Below are 16,209 nucleotides of genomic sequence, written 5' to 3'. Positions count from 1 at the left end.
TCAACGTTGAAATCATCAACACAGGCCTAGGGCGCCCTCTTGCGGTTAAATGTGAAAACGTGAATTGGTACAATAATGTGTTAATAATTTCACACAAATCGCTCCTGAGTAGTAAATCGCACCCCCAGCCAAACTATGAAAAAAACCTGTGACTTATAGTCCGGAAAATACGGTAATCAAAAAGATTGTTGTCTCACCTGTTATTGCATAACGGCTTCACGTCACTTTGGGGTTACCTCCACACAACCAATTGGGAGGATTTTCTCATGTCAATTGGGAGGATAACGTCAAGTCTTGTAGTAAGATTTTTTTTTTGTAACACCATTACTGCAATTTATGACACGCGTAGAGCTGAACAAACAGCATTATTCTTCAATATAGTTACAATAAATCAACTTCGACTTTTCAAATTTCCTGAACTATTTTTAATTGAAAGTCTGCACGCCTACATCCTGTCGCTCTCTTCTCTTCAGGATCGTCTGAAGGATCTGAATGGACAGGCTGACAGTCTGATGGCCAGCAACGCCTTTGATACCTCTCAAGTGAAGGACAAGCGCGCTGCAGTCAATGGCCGTTTCATCAAAATAAAGAGTATGGCAGCCAGCCGCCATGCCAAGCTCAACGAGTCTCACCGTCTGCATCAGTTCTTCAGAGACTTGGACGATGAGGAGTCTTGGATCAAGTAAGTGTGCCCACTTTTCATATCTTTTTTTTTTTTTAATTTAATCCTACTGGTTCAGAACACAGGTCAGTTTAACATTAAACCTACATAGATTTTGTGTTCATATTGTCAAAATGTATTTTGAAAAAGGAATGAATGCAGGCCACTAGGCAAAAGCACACCAATTTGGAGTCATTCTGACAATGATATGCTTATCTTCTCCGCAATATTATTTTGTGAATGTTTTGATGTCACTGTGGATTACTTGCAGTAGCTATCGACCCATCTATAGCAGGAAACAACATTCTATGGCATGACTAAAATAAAGAAGGGATATTAAATAATGCCCTTCCAGCTGGCTAAGCATGCCATTAATCTCAGCATAGTAGCACTGTTCTGACCTCAGTTTTTATTTTTTTCACATTTTGGATCAAAATGATTCCTGTTTCACGGCTGTCAATACCAGCTCTCCGGGTATCTGGTGTTGAATAATTGCTGGTCTCCAGTAAATAACTTCTCACATTGTACCAAACTATATATTAATTCTACTTACAGATGTCAGTTCTTGTGAGGGGTGCGGTTTAAATTGAACTATGAACAGTTTCGATCAAATCAAACTCTTGTTTTAGCCTCTTTTTGTATTTGAAGATAACTTTGCATTGAATGGGTTCATTAATATCTAACCTTATGCAGAGAGAAGAAGTTGCTTGTCAGTTCAGAAGACTATGGGCGTGACTTGACCGGAGTGCAGAATCTGAGGAAGAAACACAAGAGGCTTGAGGCTGAATTGGGGGCCCACGAGCCAGCCATAAAGGTAAGTCATCTCTTCCCTTTTTATTTACAAACCCCAATTGCAATGAATTCGGGACATTGTATGAAGCCTAAATAAAAACAGACTGAGATGATTTGAAAATCCTTCTCAACCTGTGTTCAATAGAATATGCTACTGATATCAGGATATTTAAACAGATTTTTTCCCCCAAATATTCCAATAAAGGTGGGACGGGGGCATGTTTAACACTGTGTTACAACACCTTTCCTTTTAATAACACTCAATAAGCGAACTGAGGACACCATTTGTCTGAAGCTTTGTATGCAAAATTGTTTCCCATTCTTGCTTGATCAACAACTTCAGTCGCTCAACAGCTCAACTTGTCAAACATGCAGCCGTGGGGGGGGTGACCTATCAGTTCCATTAGCTTACAGTTCAGTTCAACTTCCCTACTATTTACATCGGTTATCTTAAATTTAACATGGTGCGTTGCTAATATCTACTGGCAGTCTCATATCTCATTGCCACTTCGGGAGTGCTCGGAAGTTAAAAGAGAACAGCATCAGACTGTTCTATGCCCACCCCCTCCAAAAAAAGAGCTAATTTTTGGCTGTGAATGCTTTGATTCTCATGAATGACTTGAGTACTTCTCGGCATCTAATTAGTTCATATGTGGTATTATTTTTATTCATATCTGGTTAATGCACATTTTTCATTTGGAAGGTAATTATATTGATTACATTGTTTCCAAAATCCGCATGCTCCCAGTCTGTGCTGGATACCGGAAAGAAGCTGTCTGATGACAACACCATTGGTCAGGAGGAGATACAGCAGAGATTGTCTCAGTTTGTAGACCACTGGAAAGAACTCAAAGACCTATCTGGAGCAAGGTAAAATTCAAAACATGTTGACCTGCACGCGGCTACACAAACCAACGTTCTACGTTTTTACATTATAGGGGACAGAGGCTGGAGGAATCGTTGGACTACCAGCAGTTTGTGGCAAACGTGGAAGAAGAAGAAGCATGGATTAACGAGAAGCTGAATTTAGTGGGGGGTGAAGACTATGGAGACACGCTGGCTGCCGTGCAGGTGTTTTTCTAACCCGTCTCACATTGTGAAAATGTATCTGTGAATGTGTTTTTTTTAAGTGTCAACATTTTATTATTAGGGCTTGCTTAAAAAACATGAAGCATTTGAGACAGACTTCACCGTGCACAGAGACAGAGTCAGCGACGTTTGTGCTAATGGAGAAGATCTCATTAAGAAGGTAGTGTTTGGTGAACGGGCACCAAAGGATGCTGCATTTTTCAAACTGGTTTTGATTGTGGTGTTGTTTTCAACAGAACAACCATCATGTGGACAGTATCACTTGCAAGATGTCAGCTCTGCAAGGCAAAGTATCAGAGCTCGATCGGGCAGCCGCTCAGAGGAAGGCCAAGCTGGATGAGAACTCGGCCTTCCTGCAATTCAACTGGAAGGCTGATGTGGTGGAGTCTTGGATTGGTATGAAAACAGAGCTGAGAAAAGCAGTCTGTCTTTAGAAAGATAATCTTATGCCAGAATCCCAAAGTTATGTGCTTTCAAGAGTGCTATCAACAATAACAAACTATCTACATGGAACACAGACAAAGAGTTAAACTGTTGTTGTTCATCGGGCTTATTACTTCCTTCATTTTGCAATGGCCATTGTTTTAATATCTTTTCTGCAGAAACCTAACCAGACACTTCAAACATGGAGGCTAGTCCATAGATTGGCTATGTCCAAAGTGCAGCCAATTGCTTGCAGCCCATGTTCAAATTTATAGATAATACATCCATCCATCCATTTTCCACCGCTTATCCGGGGTCGGGTCGCGGGGGCAGCAGCTTTCAGAGGGAAGCCCAGACTTCCCTCTCCCCAGCCACTTGTTCGAGCTCTTCCTGGCGGATCCCGAGGCGTTCCCAGGCCAGCTGGGTGACATAGTCTCTCCAGCGTGTCCTGGGTCTTCCTCGGGGTCTCCTCCCGGTGGGACATGCCCGGAACACCTCACCAGGGAGGCGCTCAGGGGGCATCCGAATCAGATGCCCAAGCCACCTCATCTGGCTCCTCTCGATGTGGAGGAGAAGCGGCTCGACTCTGAGCCCCTCCCGGATGACCGAGCTTCTCACCTTAAGATAATACATGGGTACAAAAAAGCTACTAGATCAGTGGTTCTTAACCTTGTTAGAGGTATCATTTGTGAAAACTAAAAATTATGATTAATTTTATTTTATTTTTTTTTACAAATTCAAGACATAAAAATAAACATTTATTAAAAACAGAAAAAAATAAAATTTCAAGAAATAAGTATACTTTTTTTTTTTATTGTGCACAAAATGAACCAGCCAGTGATGGTCAAGCGGGCGTGTCATAACTAATTGACATATTGAGTCAGGTATGCCTTAACCTCCATGGCAGAGGCTCCGTCGAACCCCTGAGACCAATTCATCAAAACCCCTGGGGTTCGATCGAACCCACGTTAAGAACCACTGTACTCGATGTTTCACCAGAAGATTGCAGCAGACAAAGCGTTCATGAATTTGCCTCAAGCATGCTCTGCCTCTCAGAACCCACCACTCTGTCGTGCTGGGCGTCGGAGTGAATTTCCAAACCTCTTGCTAAATGACCCTTGTGTGACCCTTTGCAACCCATTTATACACTTTACATCCCCCCGACAAATGACACTTTGTTGTATTGGCACTGTGTTCTAATGTCTTGTTGCATGATGAAGTTTCTTCTGATTTTGGATGCATTTTAATCTGTTAACTGCCAAACAAAATGGTTTTGCTAGGTTTGAGTATTTATTCTGCTGCGAGCATCATGAGTTATATCTTCAATAATAACTAGTGAGCTTCTTCCCAAAGCAACTATGCAAGCATAAGCAGTGATGATCTTGTTTGTCCGTCCATCATACTTTGTTCCAAAATGTTTGTGGCGAATCACTACCAAATCCAATCTGGCCTTCAGTTTCTTTTTGCTGATGTGTGGTTTGCGTCTTGTGGTATGGCATGTGTATTTCTTCTTTCCAAATCGTTATTGTTGATGTAAGCAGAAGGAATACTGAAGTCTACAAAACCATTTGGTCTGACAGTTTACAAAAAATGCATCCAAACTAATAGAGAGAAGCTTCCCATTAACATATTTTCGCACTGCCAAAGTGACAAGACGGCCATTGACGCCTGCTGAAATAGGCAGGGGGTGATTGATCCTGTTTGCGCTGCCACCACTGAGATTGATTGCCAAACTTTACTGTTTACTATAAATATAACAGTTTATACTTAAGTCATTTTTTTAGGCACTGCACTTGCAGTATCGTACCACAAAAGAAACCGCAACTGGTATCGATTAGCAGCAACGACCAGTTCCATATTGTCAGGTAGTGGCTAAATATGTTTATGGGGGAAACACTGCAGCTGGAATGTCTTATTTCACTGGGCCAACCAGTGATGTCATTGATCGATTGGCAAATTAAAGACATTATGACCGGTCAGAAAAAACATGCTTAAATTGCAAAATATCCAATGATCCAATCCTGCCGATCAGATCTGTGTAAATAATGCAGAGAAAACGGTGCACAACACACAATGAGCGCACAAATGCAGAAACTGCCGTCATTCACAGCTCATCCCAGGCACGCGCATATATTTGCCAGCGGCACCAGGCCCAGCATCTTAAAGGAGTAAAGCTATATTTTAAAAAGGATTTAATGCGTCCTCTCGATATTACCTATTTTCACCTTCAGAGTGGGTTTGGAACATATCAGCTATGATGAACTGTATTGCAAACCTTGAAACGGCAAACTAGAATTATTTTTTTTTAAGTTTTCCCGACTGACTCCCCTCATGTTCCCCATTTAAAACTGGGTCCATTTTTTAATGACGTAGTGACTTCTGAACTTAATGCGTGTAATATTTTGTATTCATGAATTTATTCAGGAGAGAAAGAGAACAGCCTTAAGAATGATGACTATGGCAGAGACCTGTCCTCTGTGCAGACTCTACTCACCAAGCAGGTATTTGTATCTTTGTTGCATCCCGTAGCCCTTCCTCGTCTTTGTTTCTTTCTCTCTACTGATTTGTTCTGTGTTGATCTGCAGGAAACATTTGATGCCGGACTGCAGGCCTTCCAGCAGGAGGGCATTACCAATATCACAGCTCTCAAAGATCAGTTGCTGGCTGCCAAGCACGTCCAAGCAAAAGCCATTGAAGCTCGTCACGCTGCCCTCATGAAGCGTTGGAACCAGTTGCTGTCCAACTCGAAGGCTCGCAAGATGAAGCTGCTGGAGGCTCAAGTGCATTTTCGAAAGGTAAAGAGGCCAGAGGGTGGGCGAGCAGGTCTTATTGGATTGTGTTGTGGCAGTTGGGATTTTATTGTTGTTTTTTGTCTCTTGAATGATATGCTCATTTTTGTGTGTGTGCATTCCCACCCAGGTTGAGGACTTGTTCCTTACCTTTGCCAAAAAGGCATCAGCCTTTAACAGTTGGTTTGAGAATGCAGAGGAGGATCTGACAGACCCAGTGAGGTGCAATTCTCTGGAAGAGATTCGTGCACTGCGTGAAGCCCATGAGGCCTTCCGCTCCTCTCTGACCTCAGCCCAGACGGATTTCAATCAGCTGGCTGAACTGGACCTGCAGATCAAAAACTACCAGGTGGTGTCCAACCCCTACACCTGGTTTACAATGGAAGCTTTAGAAGAAACATGGAGAAACCTGCAGAAAATAATCAAGGTATGATCATGAAATAGCTACAGTATATACCTTTCTCACACTTTTTCGGGTTAATGGTTGATACGTCACAGCATATCATTGAAAGCCCCAAATACGAAATAGGGGCAGGTTTAAAAACAAAAAAACAATAGATGTGAGACAGTGTTATAAGTGTTGGTCGTCAAGGGTTTGTAATTGAGACCCTCCCCCTTAAAATTTATTTCCTATAGATGGCAGCAAAGCACTATTTAGTTAGATGGAAAAATTAGGACTATATGCATAATATTTATATGAATATTAAACAGGGCGGCCCGGTAGTCCAGTGGTTAGCACGTCGACTTCACAGTGCAGAGGTACCGGGTTCAATTTCAACTCCGGCCTCCCTGTGTGGAGTTTGCATGTTCTCCCCAGGCCTGCGGGGGTTTTCTCCGGGTACTCCGGTTTCCTCCCACATTCCAAAAACATGCATGGCAAGCTGATTGAACGCTCTAAATTGTCCCTAGGTGTGAATGTGAGCGTGGATGGTTGTTCGTCTATGTGTGCGCTGCGATTGGCTGGCAACCGATTCAGGGTGTCCCCCGCCTACTGCCCGGAGACAGCTGGGATAGGCTCCAGCACCTCCCGCGACCCTAGTGAGGATCAAGCGGTTCGGAAAATGGATGGATGGATGGATATTAAACAGTGCTTTGGCCTGAGCACAAAAACAGCTAAAGGGTGTGGTTTGGTGTGAATGAAAGTTTAAATGATTCTCTGTCCACAGTAAGGAAGGATTGCTAGACTTCTGGCTGGAAACGACAAGCAAATACAGTACAAAGCCTCTAAAGTAAATTCTCCGAAAAGTCATACAATTTGGAATTCAACCCAAAAAAATTGGGGAAAAGATTAAAATGTTGGGATTGATCTTTTTTTTCTGACATGTTTGTATTTAACACAAAGCGAATTATTTGTGAAATCTTTAGCCCTGTTTTTTTTCCTTACAAAAAAATGCTGATTGTGATCGTTTTCTGTTTTAATGGTGAAATCAGGAGCGTGAACTGGAACTGCAGAAAGAGCAAAGAAGACAGGAGGAGAATGACAAGTTGCGGCAGGAGTTTGCACAGCATGCCAACGCTTTCCACCAATGGCTGCAGGAGACCAGGTACAGCAAGCATCTGAGCAATTCCTCAGACCTTTTTCTTCAAATTGATTGATTTTTTTTGTTTGTTTGTATTATATGGAGCATGTCATTAGCAACATAACAAGATTTTTCAAAAATGTCTGTCAAAATGCTGAGTGGTTGGAATAGCCACTTCACCTTAACCAAGTGCGGTTGCATGATTTTTACAAAATTCCACAAAGATGGCGGCCGCGTATCGCTGCTTATGTTATAAACAGGATTGAAAAATAAGAACTGATAATAAAGAACTGGTCACAAACACGGACATGAAACATATAAATACAAATGGCAATACAAAACAATAAATGAAAGAGAAAAGTTCTGAAGACAATTGATTCAACAAAAAGGCACACAAACCTCGTGGGCTCACATCCACAAGGGGCTAAATATCCTTAGAAGTTTTGCTTGTCTCCTTCCTTCATTTAGTCAGCAGTTAACTATGCTTTTGGTTTTATCTTCATTTCATAATGGCTACACAAGTCACAAAGTACTTGTCTTTGTCTGTCTGTGTGTGTTGTTGGTGAATGCAGATGTCAATTAGTGTTGGGCAATCCTTTTAGTCCCTGCTCGTAATCACCACTAGATGGCATTGGAACACTAACATGGAAACTCAATGGGAAATACAGCCATGCCTCGGTTTTCGACTGTAATCCGTTCCAGAAGGCTGTTCGAAAAGCGTTTTGTTGGAAATCTGAAACTATTTTATTATCCCATGATTAGGTGCTAGTACATAATGCAGAAATAACATAAAAACGGTCAGATTTGCGTAAATCACAACAAACACGTCTGTTCACAACAAACACGTCTGTTCACAATGAATGTTACACGAGGAAGCATCACTTCCTCGTGTAACGAAGCCAAGAGGAGTAGAGTAGCGTTGTCGGGTTTCTCAATTTGGTCGAAAAGCGGTTTTCGGCCATAACCCGAGGCGTAAAAATCTCGAATTTTCTGGTCGAAATCCAATTTGGTTGATAAGAGACATACGAAAACAGAGGTTTGACTGTATAAAGAGACTGTGACACCATATATAAGGTGCATCGGCTCAGAGGGCGCACTTGAATGCTTTTTGGTGCACCTTATAGTGCAGAAAATACAGTAATATGCGAAAATAAATGCATCATTTGATAACATGTTTTGTCTTTTTCTCTTTCTCGCCCTACTTTCTCTGCCTCCCTGCTACAACTCCGGGGAATCCTCCTGTTGCTTGGGATTATGCTGCAAATCAGGACTTACCTTCTGGATGGGTAAATATCAAAATTATTTGTTTCAAAACTGAAATCTTTCATCATAACAAGAACATGGCAGAATGGCTCAGACGATAGCGATCATTTCTCATGTTGTGAGTTCGAACCTCAACCCTTGTGACCATGTCGTAGTCTCCTTGAGCAAGATACTGTACCACCAGTTGCTTCTGAAGCTGCTTGTCATCAGTAGCTCAAATGAGGAAACAATGTATTGAGTGGTTGGTGCGTCAATGAATTTGCATCATTTTATGAACGTCAGTTAAAAAAAATATTACATCAGAGTAATGGCACACAATCAAGTTCATTTAAAAACAGTTTGGACCACTTTCCATACACAAAAAAAATGTCAATTTTCATACTATGTACTGCTCCTTCTTGTTCCCAAAATGCCCCTCAACTATTTTTTTTTTTTTTTGGGAGGGTGCAGGGGACGTCGGAAAATCAGTTCAAGCTGTGCTTATTCCATCGGTGTTTCAAAGTTACTGTCAGTCATCAGTCGGGCTGAGCTTCGATTCAGATTTCCAAAATCGATTGATTCACCGTTGGATTGATTTTCGGTTCAGTTCAGGATTTCACGCAGTACCAATTTTACTTTCATATGGAAGTGGGAACGCCAGTTGTCGCACCTTCTAGGTGGTATCTCACTGAGCGATGAAGGCTTGCAAGTGCGCATTGGTCTCCATCCGTGTCGCCCAACCTTTTTTGGTTCGCGTACCCTTGAACATTTTTGCCATACTTGGTGCACTTTGTCAGAACAAAAACTAGACATGACAATGTATGGAGAAAAAAAGTAACCTTTTAAATAAGTGATCGGCTAGACCTCAGCTTCAAAATCAGTCCTTGGTCCTTGGCCTTGGCCTCGGAGGCAAGTCCTTGGTCTCGGAAAATTTCTCAAGTCCTCGGCCTTGGCCTTGCCTCGGAAAATTTTCCAAGTCCTTGGCCTTGGCCTCGGAGTCAAGTCCTTGGCCTTGGCCTCGGGTTTCCGGTCCTTGGACGCAACACTGGTCTTGACACTATTGTTGTTCGTTTAATGTTGTGAAAATTGCAGCACAAAAACCTTCATAAGAATTCAATCACACGCAAATGTAATCCCTTTTTGTGACAGGTCATGTATGGTGGAAGAGTCGGGTACACTTGAATCCCAGCTGGAGGCCACAAAGGTAAAACAATCATGTCGAATTCCTTTTGCATGAAGATCAATTATTCATTCATAGTGCCAATGGAATTAAATGAATAGAAATAGCAAGCAATCTTTCTTTGACAAGAAATAATGCTTCACAATTCAGGCACTCGTCATGTCAAATGTGTCTTGAATGAAAAACCTCCACTGTGTGGCATATTATTAAGTGTTTGTGTTTATTTGTGTAGCGTAAACACCAGGAGATTCGAGCCATGCGCAGCCAGCTGAAGAAGATTGAAGACTTGGGTGCAGCTATGGAGGAAGCACTGATCCTGGATAACAAATACACAGAGCACAGCACGGTGGGTCTGGCTCAGCAATGGGATCAACTGGACCAGCTGGGAATGAGGATGCAGCATAACCTGGAGCAACAGATACAAGCGAGGTACAACACAATCCAATACCATCTGAACCCGTTATCCGATACAGTCAAAGTATTGAGAAAAGTCTAGCAAATATTTCAGGCGCTGGCGGACTGGAGCAGGTTTTGGACCACACTCGAGAATACAGTGGTACCTCTACTTACGAACGTCTCTTCATGCGTAATTTTCAAGTTACAAAAAAAATATTGCCTCTTGTTACGAAAGAAATTTCAAGATGTGAAAGGTAAAAATACAGTATGGGCTGCTACTCGCAGCTCCGAGTTTCCTGAACGCAACATACTTATAGCTGCTCTGCCATTGGCTATTACCTAGCATCATCCTGGCATCACATTGGCTAAGAGGAACCTCTACCGTATGTGTCTATGCGTGTAGATCGATAAATAAGATACATGTAGATATGTGTCAATGCAGCATCCTCCTCATTCGCCCCTCGCACATAAATTGCTCCATGTACAGCACTTTGTATGCAGCGATGGCTGTTTGGAAAGTGCTCTATAAATACTGTTGACTTGACTTCCGATAGATTTACATAAATGCGAATCACCCAGAAAAAGTGTTCACGAGTCGGGCGATGGCTCACTCTGCTGATGTTTGCCTTGGACATTTTCGAAGGATTGTTAAAATCTGACAAAATTATGCACAACTCTCATTTATTGTGCAATAATTGAATTGTAACATGTATTTGTTACACATTTTGATGCATTTTTATGCTTTAGGAAACATTGATGTCTGAATTGGTGGGGGTTGGGGGGCAGATTTGGGCATTTACATGGAGAACGCGTCTCTACTTACAAACTTTTCTCATTAAGAAATGTCTTCCAGAACCAATTAATTTCGTATGTAGATGTACCACTGTATAGTGAAAACATCTGAAATATAAAATATAATGTGTGTGTGGAAGCAAATCTTTTGCCTTGTCTTGATTGGGGATAGACCTTTAAAGGCACTCTTCCCGCAATCATTCAGCAAATGTAGATTTCGATCTTTCCAAAGGATTTATTCTGCCCTAATTCTATAAATCCATGTCAAGGATGCACAATTCCAAACGATAATCTAATGGAAAACAATCTACAATGTACCGAATGTATGCGGGCGAAAGTATATGGTCACTATCTGATCACCCCGTCTGTCAAACAAAACGCTTCCTGGTACCCCACTAGACACACCTGAACATCCAATCGGTGACCTGATTCACAGTACAGGCCTGCTATGCCATCAACATTACATAGGGGCCATCATCATTCCAATACCCATAATAGGCAATAACTTTCAACCTGACAATATGCAATGATAATAATAATAATAATAATAATCTCAACATAAATATCATGATATGATTGTCCATACTGAAATCTTGAACATAAGGGAATATGGCTCTTCCACCGACCCCTTCTTGTTTACCTGGAACAATTACATCAACTTAAACTTGAGCCAATAACTGCCATAAATCTTCGTACTAGAACCCATAACCAATATATTCCGGTCTTCAAAATCCATACACTAGTCAATTCAATATTTCAATATACAGCATTTCAATTCATACAAATAAAACAAATGTTAATATTTTATTTTTTATTTTTTTAAATCCCAAAGAGTTCATCGGTTTGCCACGGTGAGGGATAAGGCAAATCGGATGTGCAGTAATGGCCTGTAATGTGCTGCAAGGGCACGTAAACGCGAGAAATCTATTGGGAGCGCGGATGTGCTGCATTGGGGGGCATAGGAGAACCCATATTGGTGTGCCAGTGGGTGTAAAGCAGGGGTCCCCAAACTTTTTCCTGTGAGGGCCACATAACTTTTCCCTTCTCTGATGGGGGGCCGGTGTCAGTTTGCAACAGAAAAGGTGTGACGATCGTAGGGGAGCTTAAAAAATAAGATAAGAAAACCTTTATTAGACTCGCAATGGAAAAATTCCCAATTCACAGCAGCAAAGTTATGAAAGGAAGAAGTAGAACAACAAAATATAGGAGCTGCTGGAAAGGCAGCCACTCTCGCGGCGCCATTTTGAAGTCAAAATAACAAAAATAACACAACACAACACATAGGACACAGACAGTCATGCAATCTTCACCACTTTTCTGCATACACTTTGTTGTCTGAAGCAGTTCTAGATGAAAGAGGAGAGGATCAAAGTGTCCTTTCACCAGTGGGTCAGAGACGTCATGCTGAAAATGTGCACACGTCTGCTACAAGCTAAGTTTTGAAAGCAAACACGAAGCTATAGCGTCCATTGACGAAAAGAGATTAGTTCACTTCTCCTGTCCCACGTAATCCACTTCAAACTCCAAGCCGCAACTCCCAGTTCCAAATCCGCATCGGCGCTCCGCCGCACTAACGCTCCTTTCTTCTCATCGTCGGCTCCTCAAGCCTTACATCCATGCAGCCGCAGACCGTTCAACAGCATCGATCTCTCCGCTGAACAAAGCGGGGCTGTGAAAAATGCTGCCCCTTACAGGCGCAAGACACTAGCGCCCCGGGACTGTCCAGCAACGACCGTCAAATGGCGCCGACATTCCTCCCAGTCAAAAACAGTGCTGGTAAAACCATGCTGCCGAGAAGGCGCAACCACCAAGCACAGAGTCTCCTCCTTGATGAATGTCGTGGCCAAAAAAATGCTGAAAAAGGTCCACACGACGTAACAACAAACACAAAGTGACAAAACAAACACAAAAACAACAAAAAAAACCAAGGCTCGTAAGAGCACTTGCTGACGGCTGCCTACTCGGGCGCCATCTTGACTTCTTTTTTTAAAAATTTATTGTTTTCCAGAAAGCCACACATAACCAAATAACCCTTTCCAGGTTCTTTACAGAAAAAAAGTCAGGAAACAAATAACACTATTAATGAAATAAATAATAACTAAATAACTCTCTCTGGGTTCTTCATAGAAAAAAAAGCCATGGAACATTAACTTTCTGTTGTGCCATGCACAATCTTAACAGATAAAAGTTCAGCTCAGTTGTCAGAGCAGAATCTCTCTGACACATATGAGCAGTCTCTCAAAGTTCTTGTGTTCCTTCCTTATAATCCTTTTGTAGGTTCCAGTAGGCTTGTAGACACCGCTGTTTGCAGTTAGGGGTTTTTTGGGGCGTTTTTAACACAGTGGCGGGTCATTTTGACCCGAGGACAACAGGAGGGTTAGAGGGCCGGGCCAAATGTGCTGACGGGCCGTATCCAGCCCGCGGGCCGTAGTTTGGGGACCCCTGGTGTAACGTATATCAGCGGCTGCCATGGGATGTCCTGAAATTGTATTACACTGGTGTGTATGAATGCCTACATAGTAAAGTGTGGTTGTCTGTTAATGGACAGCAACCATTCCAGAACCATTCAATTGGAGCCCAGTGTTCACCACCAGCTTGCAGTCCTCTGGATACTAGAATGAAAGTCTATTCTGCTTCCAGAAGCATCTTGTCCACTGGCCTTTCATTCAAGTGACCAGAATTACAAAAAGAAAACGATTGCGCGGTGTGGTTGACAGATTGGTTCAGCTCTCATAACGGAATGTGATATTTTTGTCAGGATGCTCTCCACTCTGCAACTGTAGAAGTCGTGAAGCATTCTGGTGGAAATATTTCTCGGCTTCCTCAAGTAGTACGGTCTGTGGTGACCCTTTCTGAGGATGAGCTGTGTGAGTGTACTGGGTCGATTGTGGGGTCATTGCTGATACGGTTACCTAGGAGTTTGAAGGTTTTCACCCTCACTGATGACAAGCGGTGCTTTTCTCCACCCTGGGTCAATAATCAATACTGCTGTAACTTCTACATTTTTGTTTATACTTTCAGGAACACAACCGGGGTGACCGAGGAAGCGCTGAAGGAGTTCAGCATGATGTTCAAGTATGTTTGAACTGACTACGGCTGAAATTATGTGGATTCCCTAGCTAACTGTACACATTTTATTACACACGCTTGTCTTTCAGACACTTTGACAAGGAGAAGTCTGGACGTCTTAACCACCAAGAGTTCAAGTCATGCCTGCGTTCACTCGGTTACGACCTACCCATGGTTGAAGAGGGTGAACCTGATCCTGAATTTGAGGCAATACTCGACACTGTGGATCCAAACAGGTCAGTCACGTACTTATTTTAGAATTAGCATGTTCAAGGGTTTCGCCTGTTTTGACGATGTCTTTTTTTCTGCAGCAGACTCAGTCACACTTTACGAAATGGTGTGCTTACTGGCCATTACATCTGTTATATGGAGATTATCGCGCTAGCATGATGTCATCAGAGAAAATGTCAATAGTTGCCAAGAAAGGCTAATAATTCTAACGCTGTGATATTTTGATATCCTGTAGATCCATCTGTATGGATTCATTAATTGTGTGGGATCTATCATTGCAGGGATGGCAATGTGTCACTACAAGAGTACATGGCCTTCATGATCAGCCGCGAGACAGAAAATGTGAAATCCAGTGAAGAGATTGAGAGCGCCTTCCGAGCTCTCAGTACCGAGAACAAACCTTATGTTACTAAAGAAGAGCTCTACCAGGTCAGATGTATTCATTGCTCACCTGTCGGTCGTTTGTGTGGAAACCGCCTCGAGCTCTCATTGACTCTTATTTCATCTTTTCAGAACCTGACCAAGGAGCAGGCAGACTATTGCCTCTCACATATGAAGCCCTACCTTGATAATAAGGGCCGGGAGCTGCCATCATCGTTTGACTTCGTTGAATTCACCCGCTCACTCTTTGTCAACTAATCCTTTGCCCAATAACCAACTATAGACCACAAATGTAACCACAAACATCGTGATGAAACTGCATGACTGACATTAGGAATGATCACTATCCCACTGTGTGTATTTGTGTCTCGCCTTCATGCCTCCTAATTTTTAATTGCTGATTAGAATACTGTCTGTCGTTTAATTCACTGGCTTGTTTTGTCAAAGCCTAATAGTCATAATTGCAACGGCTTCACTGCAGATTGCTTCAATAAATGTTGGTTTACAGCTGGAAATCCTTTTGTTTGTTTGTTTTTAATTACACTGTTAAATGATCAGAAAATGTATTTTAAATGTTGTATTTCAACAGACAGTCCTTAAAGTATCTGCAATGAGAAATATTAGGATGATTGCATTGTGCCAACAAAACCACATGAAATCATTTGTATCCAAGGTTCAAAAAATGTGAACCCTCCACCACCCAAGCCTTCCAGTCCAATCGCAACATGCACACAATGTTGAAGAGAACACCAAGGTGAGGTGGCCCTGTCAGAACCGCTACTCTACAATGCAATACATCTTTGTTTATATAGCGCTTTCACAACAGCTGCATCTGTAACAAAGCGCTTTACAGAACAGTTAACTTAAAACAACAAAATAATATAACCCAACACATAACATAAAACAAGGACAGTCATGCAATCATAACCACTATTCCTGCATACGCTTTGTTGTTTGGAGTGGTTCTAGATAAAAGAGAGAATCCAAGTGTCCTTTCACCAGTGGATCAGAGACGTCATGCTACAAGCTAAGTTTGAAAGTTAACAAGAAACTGAAGTGTCCTTTGACGGGGGGGGGGGGGGGGGGGGGAGATGGGCTCCTGTCCCATTTAAATCCGCTTCAATTCCAAATACGCATCCCTACTCCGCGCTGACATGCCTCGCACCTCATTCTCGGCTCCATAAGTTTTTTTTCATTTTTTTTTCTTGCTTGGCTCTCGACGAAGGTATAAATGGCAGAGGATCTTACTCATCAGGAGCATGGCTGAAGGATAAATACCTCTCAATCTTTGAGTTATCTGAGGTAAATGCAAAGAGAAAGTATTTTTGTGTTTTGTAGATGCACTACTTTCACTTTTTTTTTGTGAGACTCAGAAAGTTGTAATGTGACATTTTGGGATGCGTGGCAAGTTAATGGAACACTAAGTTGTAGTGATGTGTCGTTCGCGAACGAGCCGGCTCTTAGAAGTGCATAAAGTGGCTCATAGAGCTCTGGGTTGTACATCTAGGTAGTTGTGACATTGCAGCAGCAGCAACAGTTGCAGACACACTAGCACCTTCATTAATAGCTGGTTCCCTTGCTTGTCTTTTCTCTTCAAATTGTACTGATGGGTGGACGTTTCTGATGTGCCTGTGCAGGTTATTT

At 42.2% G+C, this 16,209-nt stretch overlaps 1 protein-coding gene across 4 annotated transcripts in view; it reads left to right on the top strand.

Annotated features, from left to right (window-relative positions):
* Positions 1 to 15,080, top strand: part of sptan1 (spectrin alpha, non-erythrocytic 1) — a 65,687-nt gene extending 50,607 nt beyond the window's left edge. For all 4 annotated transcript variants that reach the window (XM_086135174.1, XM_086135173.1, XM_086135172.1 and 1 more), the window contains 17 exons: positions 474 to 682; positions 1,355 to 1,475; positions 2,202 to 2,323; positions 2,392 to 2,524; positions 2,604 to 2,702; positions 2,779 to 2,938; positions 5,390 to 5,466; positions 5,551 to 5,760; positions 5,885 to 6,181; positions 7,186 to 7,298; positions 8,543 to 8,560; positions 9,666 to 9,720; positions 9,929 to 10,125; positions 13,906 to 13,959; positions 14,043 to 14,189; positions 14,466 to 14,613; positions 14,698 to 15,080. In XM_086135174.1, coding sequence (XP_085991300.1) covers positions 474 to 682; positions 1,355 to 1,475; positions 2,202 to 2,323; positions 2,392 to 2,524; positions 2,604 to 2,702; positions 2,779 to 2,938; positions 5,390 to 5,466; positions 5,551 to 5,760; positions 5,885 to 6,181; positions 7,186 to 7,298; positions 8,543 to 8,560; positions 9,666 to 9,720; positions 9,929 to 10,125; positions 13,906 to 13,959; positions 14,043 to 14,189; positions 14,466 to 14,613; positions 14,698 to 14,823 — 2,286 coding nt within the window. In that variant the 3' untranslated portion in view covers positions 14,824 to 15,080. The remainder of the gene's footprint in view (positions 1 to 473; positions 683 to 1,354; positions 1,476 to 2,201; positions 2,324 to 2,391; positions 2,525 to 2,603; positions 2,703 to 2,778; positions 2,939 to 5,389; positions 5,467 to 5,550; positions 5,761 to 5,884; positions 6,182 to 7,185; positions 7,299 to 8,542; positions 8,561 to 9,665; positions 9,721 to 9,928; positions 10,126 to 13,905; positions 13,960 to 14,042; positions 14,190 to 14,465; positions 14,614 to 14,697) is intronic.
* The last annotated feature ends 1,129 nt before the right edge of the window (positions 15,081 to 16,209 follow it).

Source organism: Hippocampus guttulatus, chromosome 17, assembly GCF_054856545.1.
Source record: "Hippocampus guttulatus isolate MCC_2025c chromosome 17, RoL_Hgut_1.0, whole genome shotgun sequence".
Lineage (NCBI taxonomy): Eukaryota > Metazoa > Chordata > Actinopteri > Syngnathiformes > Syngnathidae > Hippocampus > Hippocampus guttulatus.
This window is presented reverse-complemented; position numbering and strand designations above follow the sequence as displayed.